The following is an 18636-nucleotide window of genomic DNA, read 5'->3' on the forward strand; positions in this document are numbered from 1 at the left end:
CAAAGTGGCCAATGAGATGTACTGCTTAGCTTACAATTCTGCCTGCAGATGTAATTAGCTAAGATGGCTTTTGTACTGGAGTGAACCCCTAACCCAATATGACTAATGTCCTTATAAAAAGGGGGAAATCTGAACACAGAGGTATATACAGGGAAAAAGCCATGCGGACATGAGGATGGCCACCTACACGCCAAGGAGAGAGGCCTGGCACAGATCCTTCCCTCATAGGAACAACACTGCCAACACCTTGATTTTGGACTTTTAGCCGCTAGGATTGTGTTAAGCTAGTTTGTGATACTTTGCTACAGCAGCCCTAACAGATGAATACACTTTCCATTAGAACTAAGTTCCCCGAGAGCAGTAACCTGGTTTGTCTTGGTTTGTCCCCTTCACAGCCACCCCAGAACGTGTCTGTGCCATTACTTAGCACCTTGTACCACTATTTAAGTGCTTCACTTGTATATATGAACCGTAAGGCCTTTCAAGGGAAAAAAGTGTTGCTAGGATTCAGTCAAAACCTGTTGAGTAGATTAAACCATTTTACTTATTTCCAGATTTGCTGCGGAGGCTGCACGGATAAGTCACAGCCCTTCCTTTCCGGGATGCCTTAGTATGCATGACGCGCCTTCAGCTCTCCGGACAAAGAGATCGATACTTCGCAGGTCCCACAGCTGGGGCTCAGGAGATCGAACGCAGCTCCAGCCTTTTACAAGCCCGGGTTCTTGCCCCTTTTGGCATCTCGGTACTTGTAGTTTTGTCCACTGTATCCTTCGCCGAAAAACCAACGCTGAGACCACAACTCCCATCAGCCCACGGGAACTGGAACCTTCAGAGCGCATCCTCCGGAGGGGGCGCCGGCGCCGTACACCAGCCCTCAGGCCGAAGGCCCGCCTTCCTGAGCCCAGGCCACCCATGATTGGTCGGCTGCCCCGTCTCTCAGCGGAGGGCGACAGGTGAATGAAAGGGGGGCGTGTCGGTGCGCGTAGCTCGGTGGCGGCGCTGCTGGAACCCACTGGAAGGTGAGAGCCGAGAAGCGGGTTCACGCTGCCGCTTTCATTGGCTTGGGCAGGATCCGGGGCACCCCGAAGGTCGGCCCTGGCCGGGGGTCAGCGGGCAGGGAAGCCCCATCTCGGTCGGCCTTCCTCCGACCGCCTGGCCCTGGCGACTCCCGGGATCTCCGCCGCGCAAACCCGCGCTGGTTATCGACCCACAACCAACCTCCCCCTCAGCGTGGGGAGGGGCGCCGCGGGGCAGTTGCCCCCCCTTCCTGGGCATTGGGCTGTCCCCCCGCGTGGTACACCCGGGTGGTCGGGGCGTGGGCTCCTCCGGATGTTGCGGGGGCGCGAGGCAGTGCCCAGCGCAGCGATGGTCACTTTGTCCGCGGAGGCCACGGGAGGGGCAAGGCCTTCGGAGCCAGAGCCAGAGTCCAGTAACTAGTTCCGGTCGTCTGGCTCCGGATAGGGAGGATCCCCTTGTCCTGTGAACAGTTTAGCAGGTGAACCGAGGATGCAATTGACCCTGAAATTCTTTCTGTGGAAATGGAAACTTCTTCCCTGTGGTTTCCCTTCCACTCCATGCGTTGGAGAAAGGAGCGACGTCCCCAACCCTTCTCATTGTGTCCAGGAAGGTTTGGGGAGTCGGGCTGGCAGAGTGGTTCAGGATATCAACTCTGAAATCAAACAGATCTCAGCTCCAAGCCTAGCTTTGGTCGTGTTATCTGTAAATCTGAAAGAGAAATGTTCTCTTCTGAAAAAGAGAATGGAATGATGTCCTTACTGCTTTGGGTTATTGTGAGGTTAAAATTAGTTAATGTTTGTAAAGAACTTGTACATTGCTTCATGAGAAGTAGTGCTCAGTGAATACTAACAATTGATGAGCAGGTTCTCATGATCAGGTCAGTGAACCTGGAGGAGTCAGTGGTTGCAATTCAAGGCTGCTTTTGGTGCCTGAAGGAAGACAGTTCTGTGACCTGGCGAGGTGGGATCCCCTCAGGGGAATGTGGGAGTTTACTGCGGGTGATAATGTTGGCATCTGCCCTTTCCTGAAAGACAGGCATTATATAGGAGTACTACGTTTATTTTTCTATTTTTGGCATCTTCCTAGTATCAGGCATTGTCTGTAGCTAGTAACTGTTGAATTGAAATCGGAACAGTGGGAAGTTTGGGAAGGTCCTTGCCAGAGAGTGGATAAATGTACTTCTGAGAGCATTATGCCCTACGAGCTGCTTTTCTGGGAGAAGTGGTGATCCTCAGTATGTCGCAGGGATGCAGAGCACCAAAGGCAAGTAAGATTAATATGAATAAATATTTTCACGTTATATGCCAAATGCAGGATTGAGGAAAGGTTTGAAGAAAGAATGTGGATAGACTTGCAAAGTCAGGGAGTATTTGCAAGAGCCAGTAGAATTTAGAATATTTGCAGAGAGAAAGCCAAAGGAAATGGATTTGGGATACTGTTGTTGAAAAGGAGCATCTTCCAGTGAAAAAATAGAAGTACCCTGGGAGGAGCCCCTGTAAATAAGACCATTCTACAAGTTCAGAAGATTGTGCCTACTTTTATTTGGGAATAGTAGAATTTTTCAGATACCTGACAGTTCTCTTCCTTTCTGAACCAAAATGTTAATTTTAAATACTTTGGATGAAAATTTCCAAAATTATGACATAACTTCCTTGAGTTTAAAATAATGTAAAAAGATAGGAATCTTCTTGATTTCTTAGGCCCAACCATTATAGCTCTGGGCTATAATTTAGTGATGTCCTTAGGCCATTTTGAATAGGTAGGAGCCTGTAATACCCTTAGCTAAATGGCCTCAGGCTGATATTTTAAAAATTCCTGGGTTTAGTTTTTAGAACTGTTTTACCTTTTCCCATCTGTCAGTTCTCACTTTTAAGTTTGTCAGTTTACTTGCTTATAGAGGCTCCTCTCCACTTCTCTCCCTAATTGACTCTCTAGTTTCCAAACTTAATGCATCACTTATACATATGTATAAAGTAGGTGTAAATTGCCCTTTAATAAGGTTGATGTGGGTCTTTTATGAGTAACGTCTGTGCAGTTAGTGTGTTAGGCCTTGGGGAATCTATTTTTGCTAGTGGAGGGACCCTTTTTCGGAGGGGAGAGTGCCTGACTTCTGGTTGGGTGAGGCATTGTTATGCTCCATTTGTAGAAAGGAAGAGTGCTAGAATTGTTACCTACGGTTGGCAGCTCTAACTAGGCCTTTTGCAATTTCAGTAAAGGGAGATGATGTACTAGGTTGTAAAAACTTCTTTGAGATCAATGGGTCAGTAAGTAAAAGGGGTACTGATGGATGGCTCTGTGGTTTGTGTGATGGGAAAAGATAGAGGAGAGAGGTTGGGGAAGAAGGTAACTCTTGCTTATATAACCTTCCAGAAAAAAATGTCATGTATATACCAACAAAGGCATGTACACAGATGGGATTTTAGCAGAAGGATTTTGAACTTGATTTAAATCTGTTCTACTTAGCAGTTAAGAAGAGTATTCCATTGTATTTAGCAAACCTCCCTGTCCACAGCATTTTGCCAGGTGCTGTGGGGGATATCAAATGAAATAAGACATGGATCATGCCTTCAAAGGACTTGCAGTCCACAGGGCCAGACAAGGACAGACAAGGGCCAGGACATAGAAATACAGAGGAGTGAACCAAGAGTAGTATAGAGTCAATCAGTTAGGAGTCAGTTGCAAGAGATGGGAAACCCAACTCAGACCAGCTTAGCAAAAAGGGACATAATTGGCTTCTGGCACAGCAGAAGTTGGGGCTCAGATGGTGTCCCCCGGTCCATCTGTTGCTTCTGCCTGAGCTGGGCTATGTTAAGCTGGTTCCTCTATTGATGTGGCAGCAGCATCCCTCACATCCCTTCTGCCCACAGAGCTGAGAGTACTCTTTTGGAACGCCAGGTAAACATTTCATTGCTTTTCATTGGCTCTGACTAAGCCATGTGGCCATCTCTGAGCCAGTCACTGTGGTAAGAGAGTCGAGCCTGGTGTTGGCACCAGCTAGATGCAAAGCACATTGGCCAAGAATGGGGGAAGGGTGGTTCCAACCAAAGCAGAAAAGGACACTAAAGCCATAAGAAGGGTGAGTACATGCTGGCAAACCCAAGAATCCACCAGTGTTTCCACAAGTGATGATAACAGATGTGAGCTGAGACTTGCCAGGCTCTAAGCTCTGTATCAGGAAGCTGTAGACTGAACTGTAGTTGTTAGATTTGGGTATTACCTATATTTTGAGCCTTGAAGAAAGTCAAATGTAGTGCATCAGAGCATGAATTCTGCAGGTTCACAGACGTGGTTTTGAGTCCTGGCTCTGTTACAGCTGGGTCATCTCCTGTCTTCTTCGAGTCTCACTATTATTGGGAAAATGGGGACAATAGTGATGTTTTATCAAAGGGTTTTTATAAAAATTCACTGAAAGAATCAAACACTGTGTACTGGGCCACATGCATTTAGCTCTGGTTATTTTTGTTGTTTTTCATAAATTAACCCAGTTGGACAATCTCTGATTTTTGTTAGATCCCAAACAGCCCACATCATAACCCTCCCACTACTGAACCAGCGTTTGGGAAGAATTTATAAATATATATTAAAAATGAACATCTTATTTGTAAGGTTGGGATTTGTGAATTAACTTTAAAAAAAATCTTGGCAGAGATACAGGCTACTCCAGAGCAGCAGCAGCTGGTGAAGAAATGGAGGTGCAATCCTATTATGCCAAGCTCTTGGGGGAGTTGAATGAACAGCGAAAGAGGGACTTTTTCTGTGACTGTAGCATCATTGTGGAAGGGCGGATCTTCAAGGCCCATAGGAATATTTTGTTTGCCAACAGCGGCTACTTCCGAGCACTACTCATTCACTATATCCAGGACAGCGGGCGGCACAGCACCGCCTCCTTGGACATTGTCACCTCCGATGCCTTTTCCATCATCTTAGATTTCCTGTATTCTGGGAAGTTGGATTTGTGTGGGGAGAACGTGATTGAAGTTATGTCGGCCGCCAGCTACCTGCAGATGAACGACGTGGTGAACTTCTGCAAGACGTACATCAGGTCATCCCTTGATATCTGCCGAAAGATGGAGAAGGAAGCTGCTGTTGCTGCAGCGGTGGCAGCGGCAGCTGCAGCTGCAGCCGCAGCTCATCAGGTTGATAATGGAAGCCCCAGTTCAGGCAGGGAAGGGGCCTCCTGTGATACTAAGAGCTTGGTCTCCTCTCCAGCTGAGGAAGAAGAGAGTGTGGACTGTCCAAGAGAGTCCCCTTGCGGTGACTGCAGAGGCTGCCACCCTCCGGAACTGGTGGTGAAAGACAGCCAGGGCAGTGGCTCAGCTGACAGTGACCTCTCCACTCTGCCCAAACAGATAGAGCCTAAGGTGGAGTTTGATGCCGATGAAGTGGAAGTGGAGGTTGGTGAGCAGCTACAGCAGTGTGCTGCCCCACTGAGCCTGCCCCACATTGAGGAGGGTTTGCCCAGTGGCCAGCCTGTGGACTTGGCTTACAGTAACTACCACGTGAAGCAATTCTTGGAGGCCCTCCTGCGCAACAGTGCTGTCCAGAGCAAAGATGATACGGATCATCACTTTTCTCGGAGTTTGGAAGGAAGACCAGATGGTGTAGGAGGAGCCATGAGTGCCATGAGTTCCATGATGGATGTCCAGAATGACTGGTATGGTGAGGACTCAGGTGAGCTCCATTTGCATTCATTGTTTCTGCTGGTCATTTAGCACCCGCATCTGTGCCTTATAGTCTCCCATCATCATTACCACCATCATTATCATCATTATCATTGCCACCACCATCACTATCACCACATTATTGCTGCCACCACCACAACCAATAGGTATTAATTGAGTAGGGCATTGTTTCTTTCTATATGTTAGTATTTTACCTCTCCAACTGGAGTATAAGCATGTTGAGGGCAGTTTGAAGACATAGAAAGAACCTACTGTCTTCCACTAACCAGCAGTGGGACTTTAGTTAAATCATTAAATCTCTCTGAACCTGTTTTGTTCAGGAGATATTCGTCCCTGTCTTTCCTTTTTCACAGGGTTGAGGATCAAATGAGAAGGTTTTTATATTTTTTTCTCACATATGATAATATGTTCTACACAGGTAGGAAATTTATTCTTTGTGTCAACCATGGTACCTGACACATAATAGACATTTGTTAATATGTCACAGTTGATGGTGTGATCTACTTGAGAATATTGTAGAGTTGGCGCTTGTCTTCATGTGAGTAAATTTCTATTTTTGACTGTCACCTGTATTCTTTTTTTTTTATTAAATAGTTTATTGATCTTTAGAGGGAGAGGAAGGGAGAGGGAGAAGAAAACATGGATGTGAGAGAGCAGCATTGATTGGCTGCTTCCTGCACGCCTCCTACCGGGCATCTAGCCTATCTAGCCTGCCACCCAGGCATGTGCCCTTGGCTGGGAATTGAACCTGCAACCTCCTGGTGCACGGATGATGCCCAACAAACTGAGCCACACCGGTCAGGGCTGGCACATGTATTCTTTATTAAATCTTACTAGTATTCTTTAAGGGACAAACACAGATGAGTAGGCTACAGTGAAGAAATCTTATCTTTTTATAAGAGAGTTAAGAAGCCACTAAGATACTTCCAGGTATTATCTTCAGTGATGCTTCTTATCTTTATTCTGGGAATCCAGATAATATTAAGCCCCTACAGCTACTGCAAATGCAGCAAACACCCATTTGAATCTTTTAATAATGCACCAACAGAGGAAACATTGTTTGCAAAGCCACCCATCTATCTCCAAGCTTCATTGCAGCTCCACGGATCCCTTGGCCCTCATACAGCCAGCCTTTCCTGTAAAGTTTCTAATGGTGTCCCTCCTGTCTTCCATTGTTTATAATCTGGAAGTTCCATTTTACTATGACCATGTTCCTGTCCATGGGCCATGTCTAATAGCAGTCTGATCTCTCAGGACATTTAATACTCAACCCTCCATGTGAGTAAATTTCTTATATGCTTTGGTAGACTTTTTTGTTTTCAGAGAACTTGTTTATATCCCTGAACAATTCTGAAAGATGAGTTAACTCTTCTTAACAGTGAGCTAATTGTGTTGTAAAGTGTCTTGTAGGAGATAGAAATAGACTTGGCTGTCACCTTCCTGATGAAAGTACACTATAGCTTCTAGAACCTAAAGCCAAGAAATTAATGAATCAAAATTCTTATACATCCTTCAATATGGAACAGTGAAAGTACTTTAAATAAGGGAGATCAGCTGCTTTTATTTATTACTAAAGGGCTGTCTTTAGATTTTTTAAATTTCATTTTTTTGAAGCAAGAACACTGTGTATGTGTGATTAAAATTAGACTTGAAAAATTTGAAAATGCTGTTTCTGGTCCTCAGAGACACTGTCTTAACCAGCATTTGGAAGGTAGCAGCTGTTTTCAGTGATCATACTATGGGAACTTGTTGAAATCTCATTTCTATGTATATAATAGCACTTCACAGACTGCAATCACTCTTTCACATGATGAGAACCCTCATCATGCCCGTGAATTTGGCAGAGGAAGTGTAGAGAAACAGACTCAGAAGGGTTTAGTGAGTTTCCTGAGAATGCAGAGCTGGTAAGTGGCACAGCTAAAACTAGAAACCTGAGCTGGCTTCACTTCGCTCATTCAATGAACCGAGGGCAGGACAAGTGGATAGAGGATTTCAGTGCAATGATTTTATCTTTCAGCACCCCCTGCCTGTATGCACAAGTATCAAGAAGTCAGCTGTATGCCATCTTCATTCAAGTCCTGCCTATCTGTCTGTAAAGTCAGGTTTCTAACCACAGGGTGCCGTGGCAAGGCAGCCGCCCTGGCCCGTGGCCATGCCTGGTTTCCACCAGGTTTTGGCTCCATTTACACAGCTCCAGGCTGAACTTATTCCACGTGCCAAGGCACAGAGTAGGATTGATTCGTTTGGTTATTCATTTATTTGCTCAAATATTTGAGTACCTTCTTGGTGGAACTACAAGCATAAGTCGGATGTGGATCCAGTGCTCCAGGAACTTCGAGGACATAAGATGTGTGTCATTGGCATCACATGGTTGAAAGGTACTAGGGCTGTAAGACAGATGGAGGTGTGAGTTTCACGTGTGTCCAAAAGCAGAACTGGCTTCCTACTGGGAGATGAGGGAGGCTTCATGAACGTGGCATCTAAGGCTAAGAAACAGAAACATAGGAAGAAATTGACTAGAGTCCGATCGTGGGAAAATGTCGAATGCTGAAAGATGAGGCTTTTATCTGTAGGCACAGGGGAGATTTGGGGTAGTTTCTGAGCTTGGGAGTAGACAGGATCTGTGCTTCAGGGAGCCTAATTTGGCCTTAGCACAAGATGTTGTGCAACTGGGAGACCAGAGCTGGGAGACCAGGGCAGGGAGATGGTCAGGAGGCTGTTGCGGTAGTTCTGTATCCATGTTGCTCATCCCAACGTTTGCAGACACTGTCAAAGCATAAGGTCCTGCTATAATCTCTCCTCCTCCGACCTCCTAACCCTAGCTCCATCATCTCCCATCACTTCTTGGAAAGTTCATCTACATTGGCTACCTCTACTGCTTTACTTCCCACCCTTTTTCTCAGCCCACTGCAGCTTGGCTTCTGCCCTTACACACCACTGAAACCTCTGTCATGAGGTCAGCTATGTGCATTTCTAGAGACAACATAATGAGTGATTTTCAGGTGTTCTCTTACTTGACCTCTCTTGGCAGTGGACTCTGACCTTTCTCTCCCTGAAATTCTTTCTTCCCCTGGCTTCCAACACCATGAGTACTCATTGCTGTTACCTCTGCCCATTCCTTTTCAGCCTCATCATGGGTCATTTAATGTCACTGTGTCCAACATTCCATCATTGGCTTGCTTCGTCAACACCTTATCTTTTCTGTTTGTTCTTCCATTCATTCAACAAATATTTATTGAGTACTTACTACATGCCAAGCACTGTTCATCACTGAGAACAAATGATAGTCCTTGTCCTCATGAAGCTGACACTCTAGTGTAGGAGACAGACAGGAAACAAGTAAGTTAATATGTAATATGAAGAACTAGAACAGGGGAAAGGTTGATAGAAGGTGTAGGGGATGCTATTTTATTTAGTGTTGACAAGGAAGCCCTTTCTAAGAAGTTGTTTTTGAGCAGACATCCCATGGTGGCAAAAGAGCAGACTGTCCAGATATCAGGGAGAAGGACTTTTCAGGCAGAGGGAAGAGCAAGGCACACAGGCCCAGGTGCAGGATCCCGTTTGGTGAGTGAACCAAAGGAACAGCTAGGATGCTGGTGTGGCTGGAGTAAAGTAAGCAAGGCAGAGAGTTTTAGAGGATGAGGTCAGAGAGTTCATGTGAGGGTAGACCAGGTAGAGTCTTGAAGGCCTTGAGAAGGCCTTAAGATATTACTCTGAGAAGGAAAGCCACAAGAGTGATTTGAAATGACATATATTAAAAGGATCCCCTTAGGTACTATGTGTAGTAACCTCCTAAGTGGTCCTCTTGCTTCCACCCTTGCTCTCTACCTATAGACTATAGGGCAGTAAGGGTGAAAGCAGGAGGATGACTTAGGAGGAGGTTACTGCAGTTACCCCAGGTGATCCTTAACTCAGTGTGGTAGCAGTAGAGAGGTAAGATGTGATTCGATTAGGACTATACTGTCTCTCAAAGGTAGAGCCAACTAGATTTTCCAGTGGTGTGCATGAGTGATGTGAGAAAAAGAGGAGTTAAGGATGACCCTAAGGTTTTTATCTTGAGCAATTGATTTAAACATGTTATGTTTATGATACCTATTGGATATCCAACTGGAGATGTTCAGTAAGCAATTGCATATGTACGTTTGGAGTTCTGGGGAGAAGTCAGAGCTGAGATGTAAATTTGGGAGTCATTAATGGCTCCATGGAATTTAAAACCTATCTATCCCATGAACTTACAGACCTAGAAGAAGATAAGAGATCTAAGGACTGACCCCTGGGGAGCTGCAACATTTTGAGGTCAGGACAATAGGGAGAAACCAGTAAAGGAGACTGAGAAGGGGCAGGCAGTGAGGTGGGAAGAGAGTCGAGAAAGACTGATGGATGCCAAGAAGAGAAAGTCCTTCAGGAAATAGGAGAGCCCTGGCTGGGTGGCTTATTGGTTGAGCGTTGTCCCATGCACCAAAGGGTTGCCGGTTCGATTCCCAGCCAGGGCACATGCCCAGGTTGCAGGCCCAATCCGCGTGGGAGGCTGCCCATTGATGTTTCTCTTTCACATTGATGTTTCTCTCTCACACTGATGTTTGAAAGAAGAAAGAAAAAGAAAGAAATCCATTCTACCCTATGCCGTGTATAGGCAGATGGAGAACTGATCTTTGGGTTTAGCAATGGAGTCATTAGTGAGCTTGACAGAGGGCAGTGTCAGTGAAGTGGTGGGGCAAAAAACCTAAAGGAGTAGCCCTAAAAGAGAAGTACAGAAGTAACATGTGACAATAGTGAATATAGATGCTTATTTCAAGGAGTTTTACTGTGAAGGGAACGAAGAAATGCATCAGTCGCTGAAGGGGAATATGAAGTCAGTGTATTTTTTCTTCAGTGACATTAATTTGCCTTGTTTCAGGTATGGAATAGGCAGAGAGTTGTATGTAACCAGAGTCTAGGTTTAACCAAGTGAACACAGTAGAGGGAGAGAGAGGACCAAGGCCATTGAAGGTGTAGGGAAGGAGTGAGTTCATTCATGGATTATTGGCACTAAACTGGGCAGAGAGAGGAGTGAGGACTGAAGGAGGTGAAAGGCAGTAAGATGGCAGTAGAGTTCATGGCTTAGAAGTCCCAGCAGATAAAGGAACCCAGGGGGTGAACTGAAAAGATATGAGATAGTGATTGGGAAATGGGGTATTTGAACTGTACGTTATGGGGCAAACATAGTAGTGGCACTATCTAGGTATGGGGCTGTGAGTCTCATTGCTGACTGTACATTAGAATGGGAAGGGTGCTTTTAAAATAACCTTGGGATGGGGATTGGACATGTTTTTGTTTGTTTGTTTGTTTGTTTTGTTTTGTTTTTTAAGTTTCGCAGGGGATTCTGATATGTAGGCAGAGTTGAGAGCTCTTGGTCTAGAACTGGGTGGCTGACGTAGGGGGGAGGACAAGGTCTTTGGAGGAAAGGAGGTCAAGGAACAAAGAGACCAGAGTTTTGGCAGGATCATTTTTGGTATTCACACGAATTATGCCAGGAGTTCTGTTTGAAGGCAATGTGATCAAATCTCTAAGGAATGAGGAGATGACCTAGAGGATCCTGGATGACTATAATAAGGAACAGTTGCAGTGGTATTGTCTGACGGTATGAGCTTCAAAAGATCTTAGGGTTTTTGAGGATGGAAGAGGGACAGTGGTCTGGAGATGGCGGTGAAGCACAAAAGAGACCCTACCCACCTCCAACCCAGGGGTGTCAGGGATATGGGTTAAGGGAAGTAGAGTGCTCAAGAGAGAGGCAGGGCTCAGGTAAAGCAACCATTCCAATCTGCTGAGGACTCTCAAAACTGTGTTCTTCCCTTCTTTCCTAAGCTCCAGGTTTATCTCTCTAATCTCAAAGGGCGTGCATAGAAGAAACAAACCTCAGAATGCTACAATAAGGGTAACTCATGTAATTTGAAAGGAACAGTTTCTATACCTGTGTCACCGTAATGTTTATATGAGCAAGGTAAACAAACAAACAAACAAACAAAAAGAGTTGGAAAGAGCCCGGCTGGTGTTGCTTGGTGGTTGAGAATCGACCTATGATGATCCAGGAGATCAAGATTTGCTTCCGGTCATGGCACTTGCCCAGTTGTGGGCTCAATCCCCAGCAGGGGGTCTGCAAGAGGCAGCTGATCAATGACTCTCTCATTATTGATGTTTCTCTCTCTCCCGCTCCCTTTCTCTCTCTGAAATCAATAAAAAATATATTTAAAAAAAAGAATTGGAAAGAGATTTAAGTGGACTCCTGGATATTTGATGACTTCAGATATATAGAGTTAATGTGAATTCCAAACAATTTAAGGTCTGCATCATAGAAAACCTCTTCTGTACATGTCTGGAAGCTTTTCTGAGGAGCTACTGTCAAATCTTGAATTCTAGTCCAGAGGTCTCAGTCATCATCACGATCTGTGCTGGTGGAATTCCCTAGCCCCAGATCCCATCCATTGGAGGGTTGGCCAGTGTTGTTGCTGCTTATAGTACAGCTAAATCGATCCATTTGGTTTCCTAGGTGATGTGCTGGTGGTCCCCATCAAGCTCCACAGGTGTCCTTTCTGCCCTTACACTGCCAAACAGAAGGGCATCCTTAAGCGACACATCCGCTCACACACAGGTGAGCGGCCCTACCCCTGTGAGACCTGTGGCAAGAGGTTCACTCGACAGGAGCACCTGCGGAGCCACGCCCTGAGCGTAAGTGAGCTGGCAGTTCTCTTGTGTGTGTGGGGTGGCTGCTGACATTTGTCCAATGAAGCAATTTTTAACTGGTGTGCTGCAAGAATTTTTAAAACATGCAATACCTGACTATTTAGTCAGGTGCACTGAATTCTTTCCCCTTAGGTTGTCAAATTAAAAAATGACAACAGCCAACACAACAATAGCTGTCCTGTGGGAATGAATTAAAATTATAGCTATATTTTTGTCATATCAGCAAATCAAAGCCATAATGAGATGCCACTTCATGCCCACTAGGATGACAGTCATCAAGAAATGGATAATAGCAAAGTGTTGGCCAGGATGTGGAGAAATTGGGACCCTTATACATTGCTGGTGGGACTGTAAAGTGGTGCAGCCGCTGTAGAAAACAGTTTGGTGATTCCTCAAAAAGTTAAGCATAAAGTTACTATAGGACTCAACAGTTCTATTTGTAAGTATATAACCAAGAGAACTGAAAACATTCACAGAAAAACTTGCATACAAATTTTTATAGCAGTATTATTCATAATAGTAAACAAGTGGAAACAACACAAATGTCCATGAACTGATGAAGGAACAAACAAAAGGTATATCTAGACAATGGAATGTCACACAGCCATAAAGTGGAATGCAGTTCTCATACACATTACAGCATGGATGAACCTTGAAAACATGCTAAGTGAAAGATGCCAGTCACCAAGGACCACATATTGTTTGATTCCATTTCTATGCAGTGTACCAAATGGGCAGACCTATGGACATCGAGAGTAGATTAGGGGTTACCAGGGGCTGGGGGGATGTGGGAATGGGAGAGGAATGACAGTGGGCACAGGGTTTCTTTATAGGGTGTTGAAAATGTGGAATTAGATGGTGGTGATGATAGTTGCACAACCTTGTGAATATACTAAAAACCACTGAATTGTACACTTTAAAAGGATAAATTTTATGGTATGAATTACAGTTCTGAAAGAATCAGATTTAAGATAAGTACAAGGTTACTGCCTCTGCTCTCAGTGCTGGCCCCAGCACACTTTTCTGAGAATGGCCTCCTCTCAAGGACTTAAATTTTTGTTTGTCTCCCCCCACCCCAATTTATAGCTAAAATGTCTCTTGGCAGCAATAGGTCCCTGGGTACTTCTAAGATGTTTTATTGGTTGGAATTCTCCTTTTCTCTCTTTTTCCACATTATTCAAGCCCTGTCAGGTTGAGGGGTCATAAGATACATAGTCAGGTTGGCTCAAGTGTTGGGGTTTGGTGTAGGAAGCCCAGGAAATCTCACGGGAAGCAGGGACATTGGTCAGAATGTAATGGCAGCTCCAGCAGCCTAGGTATCATGTTGGCCTTTCTTCTTCTGCATCAACCTCTCTCTGTCTCTGCTGCTTGTATGTACCCTGTACCCAGAGCTCTTTAAAAGAGAGTCTCCATTTGGCTCACTGAGCCCCCATTGGCTGGAGTTCCTGAAGAGTGCACACATCTGAAAGATAGTTCTTCACACAGGGGCCCCCTGGGGCTGTGTGGGGTAGGAGGTCAAAAAAGGCAGGTCTGCCAGCATGACTGGGGAATACACTGCCTAGCAAATCTGCCTCCCTAATAACTAAACAATCCAAGGTACATAAGAAGCCATGCCTAACATCCTAACCTGTTCACTGAGTGCCCTTTATATGCCTGGCACTAGGGATATAATGACAAGTGTGACAGAGGACAGAGGACATGAATGAGGACAGCCCCTGCCCTCCTGGAGCTTACAGTTTAGTGAATTTTACCAACGATTTGTTAAAAATACAGTAGTCTCCCCTTATCGGCAGTTTATCTTTCCATAGTTTCAGTTACCCGTGGTCAACTGTGGTCCGAAAATATTAAAATGGAAAGTTCTATAAATAAACAATTTGTAAGTTTTAAATTGCATGCTGTTCTGAGTAGCGTGATAAAATCTCGTGCATCCTGCTCCATGCAGCCTAGGATGTGAATCATCCCTTTGGCGGTGTCTCCACGCTGTCTGTGCTTCCTGCCCATTAGTCACTTAGCAGCCGTCTTGTTATCAGGTTGGTGGTTGTGGTGTCACAGCGCTTGTATTCATGGTACCCTATTTTACTTAATAATGGCCCCAGAACACAAGAGTAGTGATTCCTCTCTTTGGATATGCCCAAAAAAAGCCATAAAGAGCTCCCTTTAGCCTCAGCTGGTTTTGTTCCGTGGTTAGAGCATCGGAAGGGTCAGGCTCGATTCTGGCCAAGGGCACAGACCTTGGTTGCGGGCTCTATCCCCGGCCCCGGTTGGGGGCGCGCGGGAGGCAACCAATTGATGTGTCTCTCTCACATCGATGTTTCTCTCTCTCTCTTTCCCCCTCCCTTCCACTCTCTCTGAAAAGCAATGGGAAAAAATATCCTGCGTGAGGATTTTAAAAAAAAAGACCTTCCTTTAAGTGAAAAAGTGTGTATCCACAGGAAAAAACATAGTATATATAGGGTTCAATACTATGTGCGGTTTCAGACATCCACTGGGGGCCTTGGAACATATTCCCCGTGGATAATGGGAGATGACTGTACAGTCAAGGAAGAAGTATAGGCGAGAATATACAGCGGGGAGACCTGACCTGGCCTGGAGCATCGGAGAAGACGTCCTTGAAAGGCATTAGGAGGGGGGGGTTGGCCGTGGGGAAGGGGGCACAGTCCATGATGTCCAGTGGCCCTGGGGTGGAGAGGACTGTGGCTGACGGAACAAGGGGAGAGTGGTGAAAATGAGACTGGAGCATCAACCCAGGCGACGTCACATGGGGCCTTGAAGGCCATGGCTCAACCCCACTTCTGTGACACTTACTGTGTGTACTTGGGATTTTAGGTGCACAGATCCAACCGTCCAATCATCTGCAAGGGCTGCAGGAGAACCTTCACAAGCCACCTGTCGCAGGGGCTGAGGCGCTTCGGGCTGTGCGACAGCTGCACCTGCGTTTCAGACACACACGACGACGAGTACGATCTGATGCCCATCAACCTTAGCTTGGTGGAGGCTTCCTCCGAAAGCCAAGAGAAGAGTGACACAGACAATGACTGGCCGATCTATGTGGAGTCTGGTGAGGAAAACGACCCTGCTGGAGACGACTCTGACGACAGACCACAAATTCAGCCCAGCCTCATGGATCGAGAGACACTCATGTAGCAGTAAATTGGTGGGAAGAGATTTTAGAATTTGTTATTGCTCATTCTGTGGTTGAAAGACACCGTTTGTCCAATTTTGTGGAACCCTGAGAGGAACGTTTTTTTCACTGTTAATATATTTGCATTTTTGTTAGATCATCTTGTAGAGGTTGGGTTTTGTGACTCAAAGAACTAATGACTTTTCAGTTTGGTGCCCTTGGTTTCTGAGAGCTTTGCTGACCTTCCCTTCATTCCGAGTGGATCCAGGCTGGCCCTCAGGGTTCCCAGTTTTCCTGTTGTGCACCCAAACTCTGATTAGAAGGATAAGAAAACCCCCATGCTCGTTTTCATAGTGTCTTTCTCTGCATTCCTTTGTGGCCATCCTCTTTTCTCTGAAAAGGTAGGCAAGAATATATTAAGTTTTGAGATTAATCTTACCTCTGCCAAGCCTCTCCTAATGAATCCCATATTCTAATTTTCTGAAATATTTAAGAGAAAGCTTTACTGATACAAGGTAGGCAGGGCTGCCTTATACATGATTGTAAACGGTACTTTCGAAATCTAAGACTGCAATTTTAAGAGCTGGGGTGTTTATGTGCAGACAGACATGGAAATGAGCTCAGAGCCTTCTCATGGCACTTGGACTCGCCCAGTTGAATTAAATTTTAAGTTAGCCCTGGGAAGGGACCCTGTGATCCCAGGTCAGGATGGTTTCCCTGCTTAATTTGGTATTTGATGATTCTCTACACACAGTCTGTTTTGTGATCATAAAACAAGTCATTTGGGCAAAACTAAAAATTCTCCCCTGCTTTTTCAAGCCATTTCCAAAGACCACACTGCTGTGTAACTTGGAAATGTAGCTACCACTGACATTCCTTTACTTAGTTTATGAATGGAACTTTAACTGGAAGGAAAATGTAAGCCTATATAAACAAGTTCTATTTCTAAATTGCTTACCTTTTGAAAGATTCCCCTGGAAGGAAAGAAGTTTCGTAGAAAAACAGGTTTTTACAACCAGTCTGCTTTTCACCCACTTAGCAGCCATACAGTTATTCTAACAAAAGGCTGTACTTATTTCAAGGGCTAAAGAGCAGGAAATATTAGGGATTTGAAATATTTAAGGCACTTTTATAATTTTGTCTTATGTTAAGGTATCCAAAATAGATTTTAAAAGAATAAAACAAAGTATACAGACAAAACACAGTTTCCTTTGAAATTTGAAAAAAAAATTAAAAATCCCTTTTTCTTGACACCTTTAGTTTTAGTATAGTTCTGTTTCAAAAGGTGGTAAAATCACTTTTTTTCTGCCTCTTGAACAAAAAAGATCATCAAAACATCGTAAATGCTAGTCATTGAGGAATTCAAAGATATTTAAACTTATGTACTCAGTAGAAGTTAAATTCTAGCTAGTGCTGCTCAAACTGTGGCCCACACATAGGTGCTGGTCTATGAGTTGTTTGATACCAGCCCACACAGTAGGACCACATACTGGTCTGTGGTAGATTGGAAATTTAAAAGCTGGTCTTTTACCACAGATAGTTTGAAAATTATTGTTCTAGATCAAGAGTTACAAATGGCAACTTATTAAGAACCAGAAACATTTTTCTTAACCTGAAATGAAAATATTAGCTGTTGTTTTATAAGAGGGATCTCAGCAAAAGGCAAACCTAAATGGATGTGTAGAAGCTCTACTTTGCAAGGAGTTATGTTTGATGTTTTTGCTCTCTCTGTTTAAAGTATTTTTGATATTTTAATATGACTTTTCTACCTCACAGTATAACTTCTCTACCTACTTTTCTCTGGTAGAGCAAGGAGCCTCTTCAGTGACCCCATGACCTATTCATATCACTGGGTGTAAGGTAAAAAATTTCACATTAGAGATTTCATTGTAAGACAGTCATTCTCACCTGGGGGTGATTTTACCTCTCCAGGGAAGATTTAGCAATGTATGGAGACATTCTTAATTGTTACAACGGGGTCAGGGTGCTGCTAGCATCTAGTGGATAGAGGAAAGGATGCTGTTAACATCCTACAATTCATAGGATGGTCTCTTACAGTAAAGAATTATCTAGTCCAAAATGTTAGGAGTTCAAGGTTGTGAAACCCTGCTAAAAAGTAAGATTTTTTAAAAATGACTTTGAATGAGTGAACTTAATTTTGTGTTATATTTTAGGCTACCTTTTACCTTCTTATATTAATAGACACTGGCCTGGCCCATGTGGTTCAGTTGATTGGAGCGTCATCCTGTACACCAAAAGGTCACCTTTTCAATTGCCCATTAGGGCACATACCCAGGTTGCATGTTCGACCCCCTGTTGGGGTGCGTATGAGAGGCAACCAATTTATGTCACATCAAGGTTTTTCTCTCTCTTTCTCTCTCTAAAATCAAAAAATGAATCCTCAGGTGAGGATTACAAAAGGATAATAAAAAAAATTAATAGGCCCTTATGCTCCCACAAGTTTTGGAAAATAGTGGGTCAGTAAAATGGGGAGTGGAGGCCAAATTATTCACAACTTGCCCAAGATCTGATTGGGTCTATGATGCAGAAACTTAGAAATTCTGACTCTGATTCATACCCCCAGAACCACTTTAGGCTTTGATCATTTTATTAAATGTTAAAGTAGAGAATCATTGGAAGGAAAATGGAGCATGAAGCTTAATATTTAAATAATTCTCTTTTTTCCATAATGTTTCAGATTGTTGCATTCCTGGTTGGCTGTTTAGAGTTTGTGTGTTGGCATTTGTAATAACTGAATCGCTGAATTCTATCACTTTTAAAGGATATCTTTGTCTGGACTCTCAGATCATAAACTGTTCTGTTTTAAATTTATGTTTGCATTTGGTGGTCAGTATTTATAATCTGCACAGTGTCTTTGAGGTTTAATTTGTGGAGTTGGTGATATTTTTATAATAAGTAAATTCACACTTGGGTCCAACATAGACCATTCGTGATTTAGGTTATATTCTGGCAACTTTCTGGCACATTCTGCCCAAGTTCACAAAGGGATACTTTTATCTTATATTAGATATATTGCATGAATGGGAACAGAATTTTTACTTATAATGGAATTTAAAAATGGCATCCTTGGGAAGT

At 44.1% G+C, this 18636-nt stretch overlaps 1 protein-coding gene and 1 pseudogene across 1 annotated transcript; one reads left to right on the forward strand and one right to left on the reverse strand.

Annotated features, from left to right (window-relative positions):
* Nucleotides 1-4071: 4071 nt before the first annotated feature.
* On the forward strand, nt 4072-18372 carry ZBTB8B (zinc finger and BTB domain containing 8B). The gene is made up of 3 exons (XM_016217722.2): nt 4072-5688; nt 12226-12404; nt 15246-18372. Exons 1-3 carry the CDS (start codon nt 4704-4706, stop codon nt 15561-15563), a joined length of 1482 nt encoding a protein of 493 aa, XP_016073208.1. The 5' UTR covers nt 4072-4703; the 3' UTR covers nt 15564-18372.
* On the reverse strand, nt 6639-6928 carry LOC148092379 (NADH dehydrogenase [ubiquinone] 1 beta subcomplex subunit 3 pseudogene; annotated as a pseudogene).
* Nucleotides 18373-18636: the final 264 nt, after the last annotated feature.

The sequence above is a fragment of the Miniopterus natalensis genome, chromosome 9, assembly GCF_054644295.1.
Source record: "Miniopterus natalensis isolate mMinNat1 chromosome 9, mMinNat1.hap1, whole genome shotgun sequence".
Classification (NCBI taxonomy): Eukaryota; Metazoa; Chordata; class Mammalia; order Chiroptera; family Miniopteridae; genus Miniopterus; species Miniopterus natalensis.

Excerpts from the sequence above, each read along its gene's own strand:
- ZBTB8B (XM_016217722.2), top strand. The coding sequence starts at position 4,704 with ATGGAGGTGCAATCCTATTATGCCAAGCTCTTGGGGGAGTTGAATGAA. Across the intron at positions 5,689-12,225 it reads CTGGTATGGTGAGGACTCAG|GTGATGTGCTGGTGGTCCCC; the intron begins GTGAGCTCCATT and ends TTGGTTTCCTAG. Across the intron at positions 12,405-15,245 it reads TGCGGAGCCACGCCCTGAGC|GTGCACAGATCCAACCGTCC; the intron begins GTAAGTGAGCTG and ends TTGGGATTTTAG.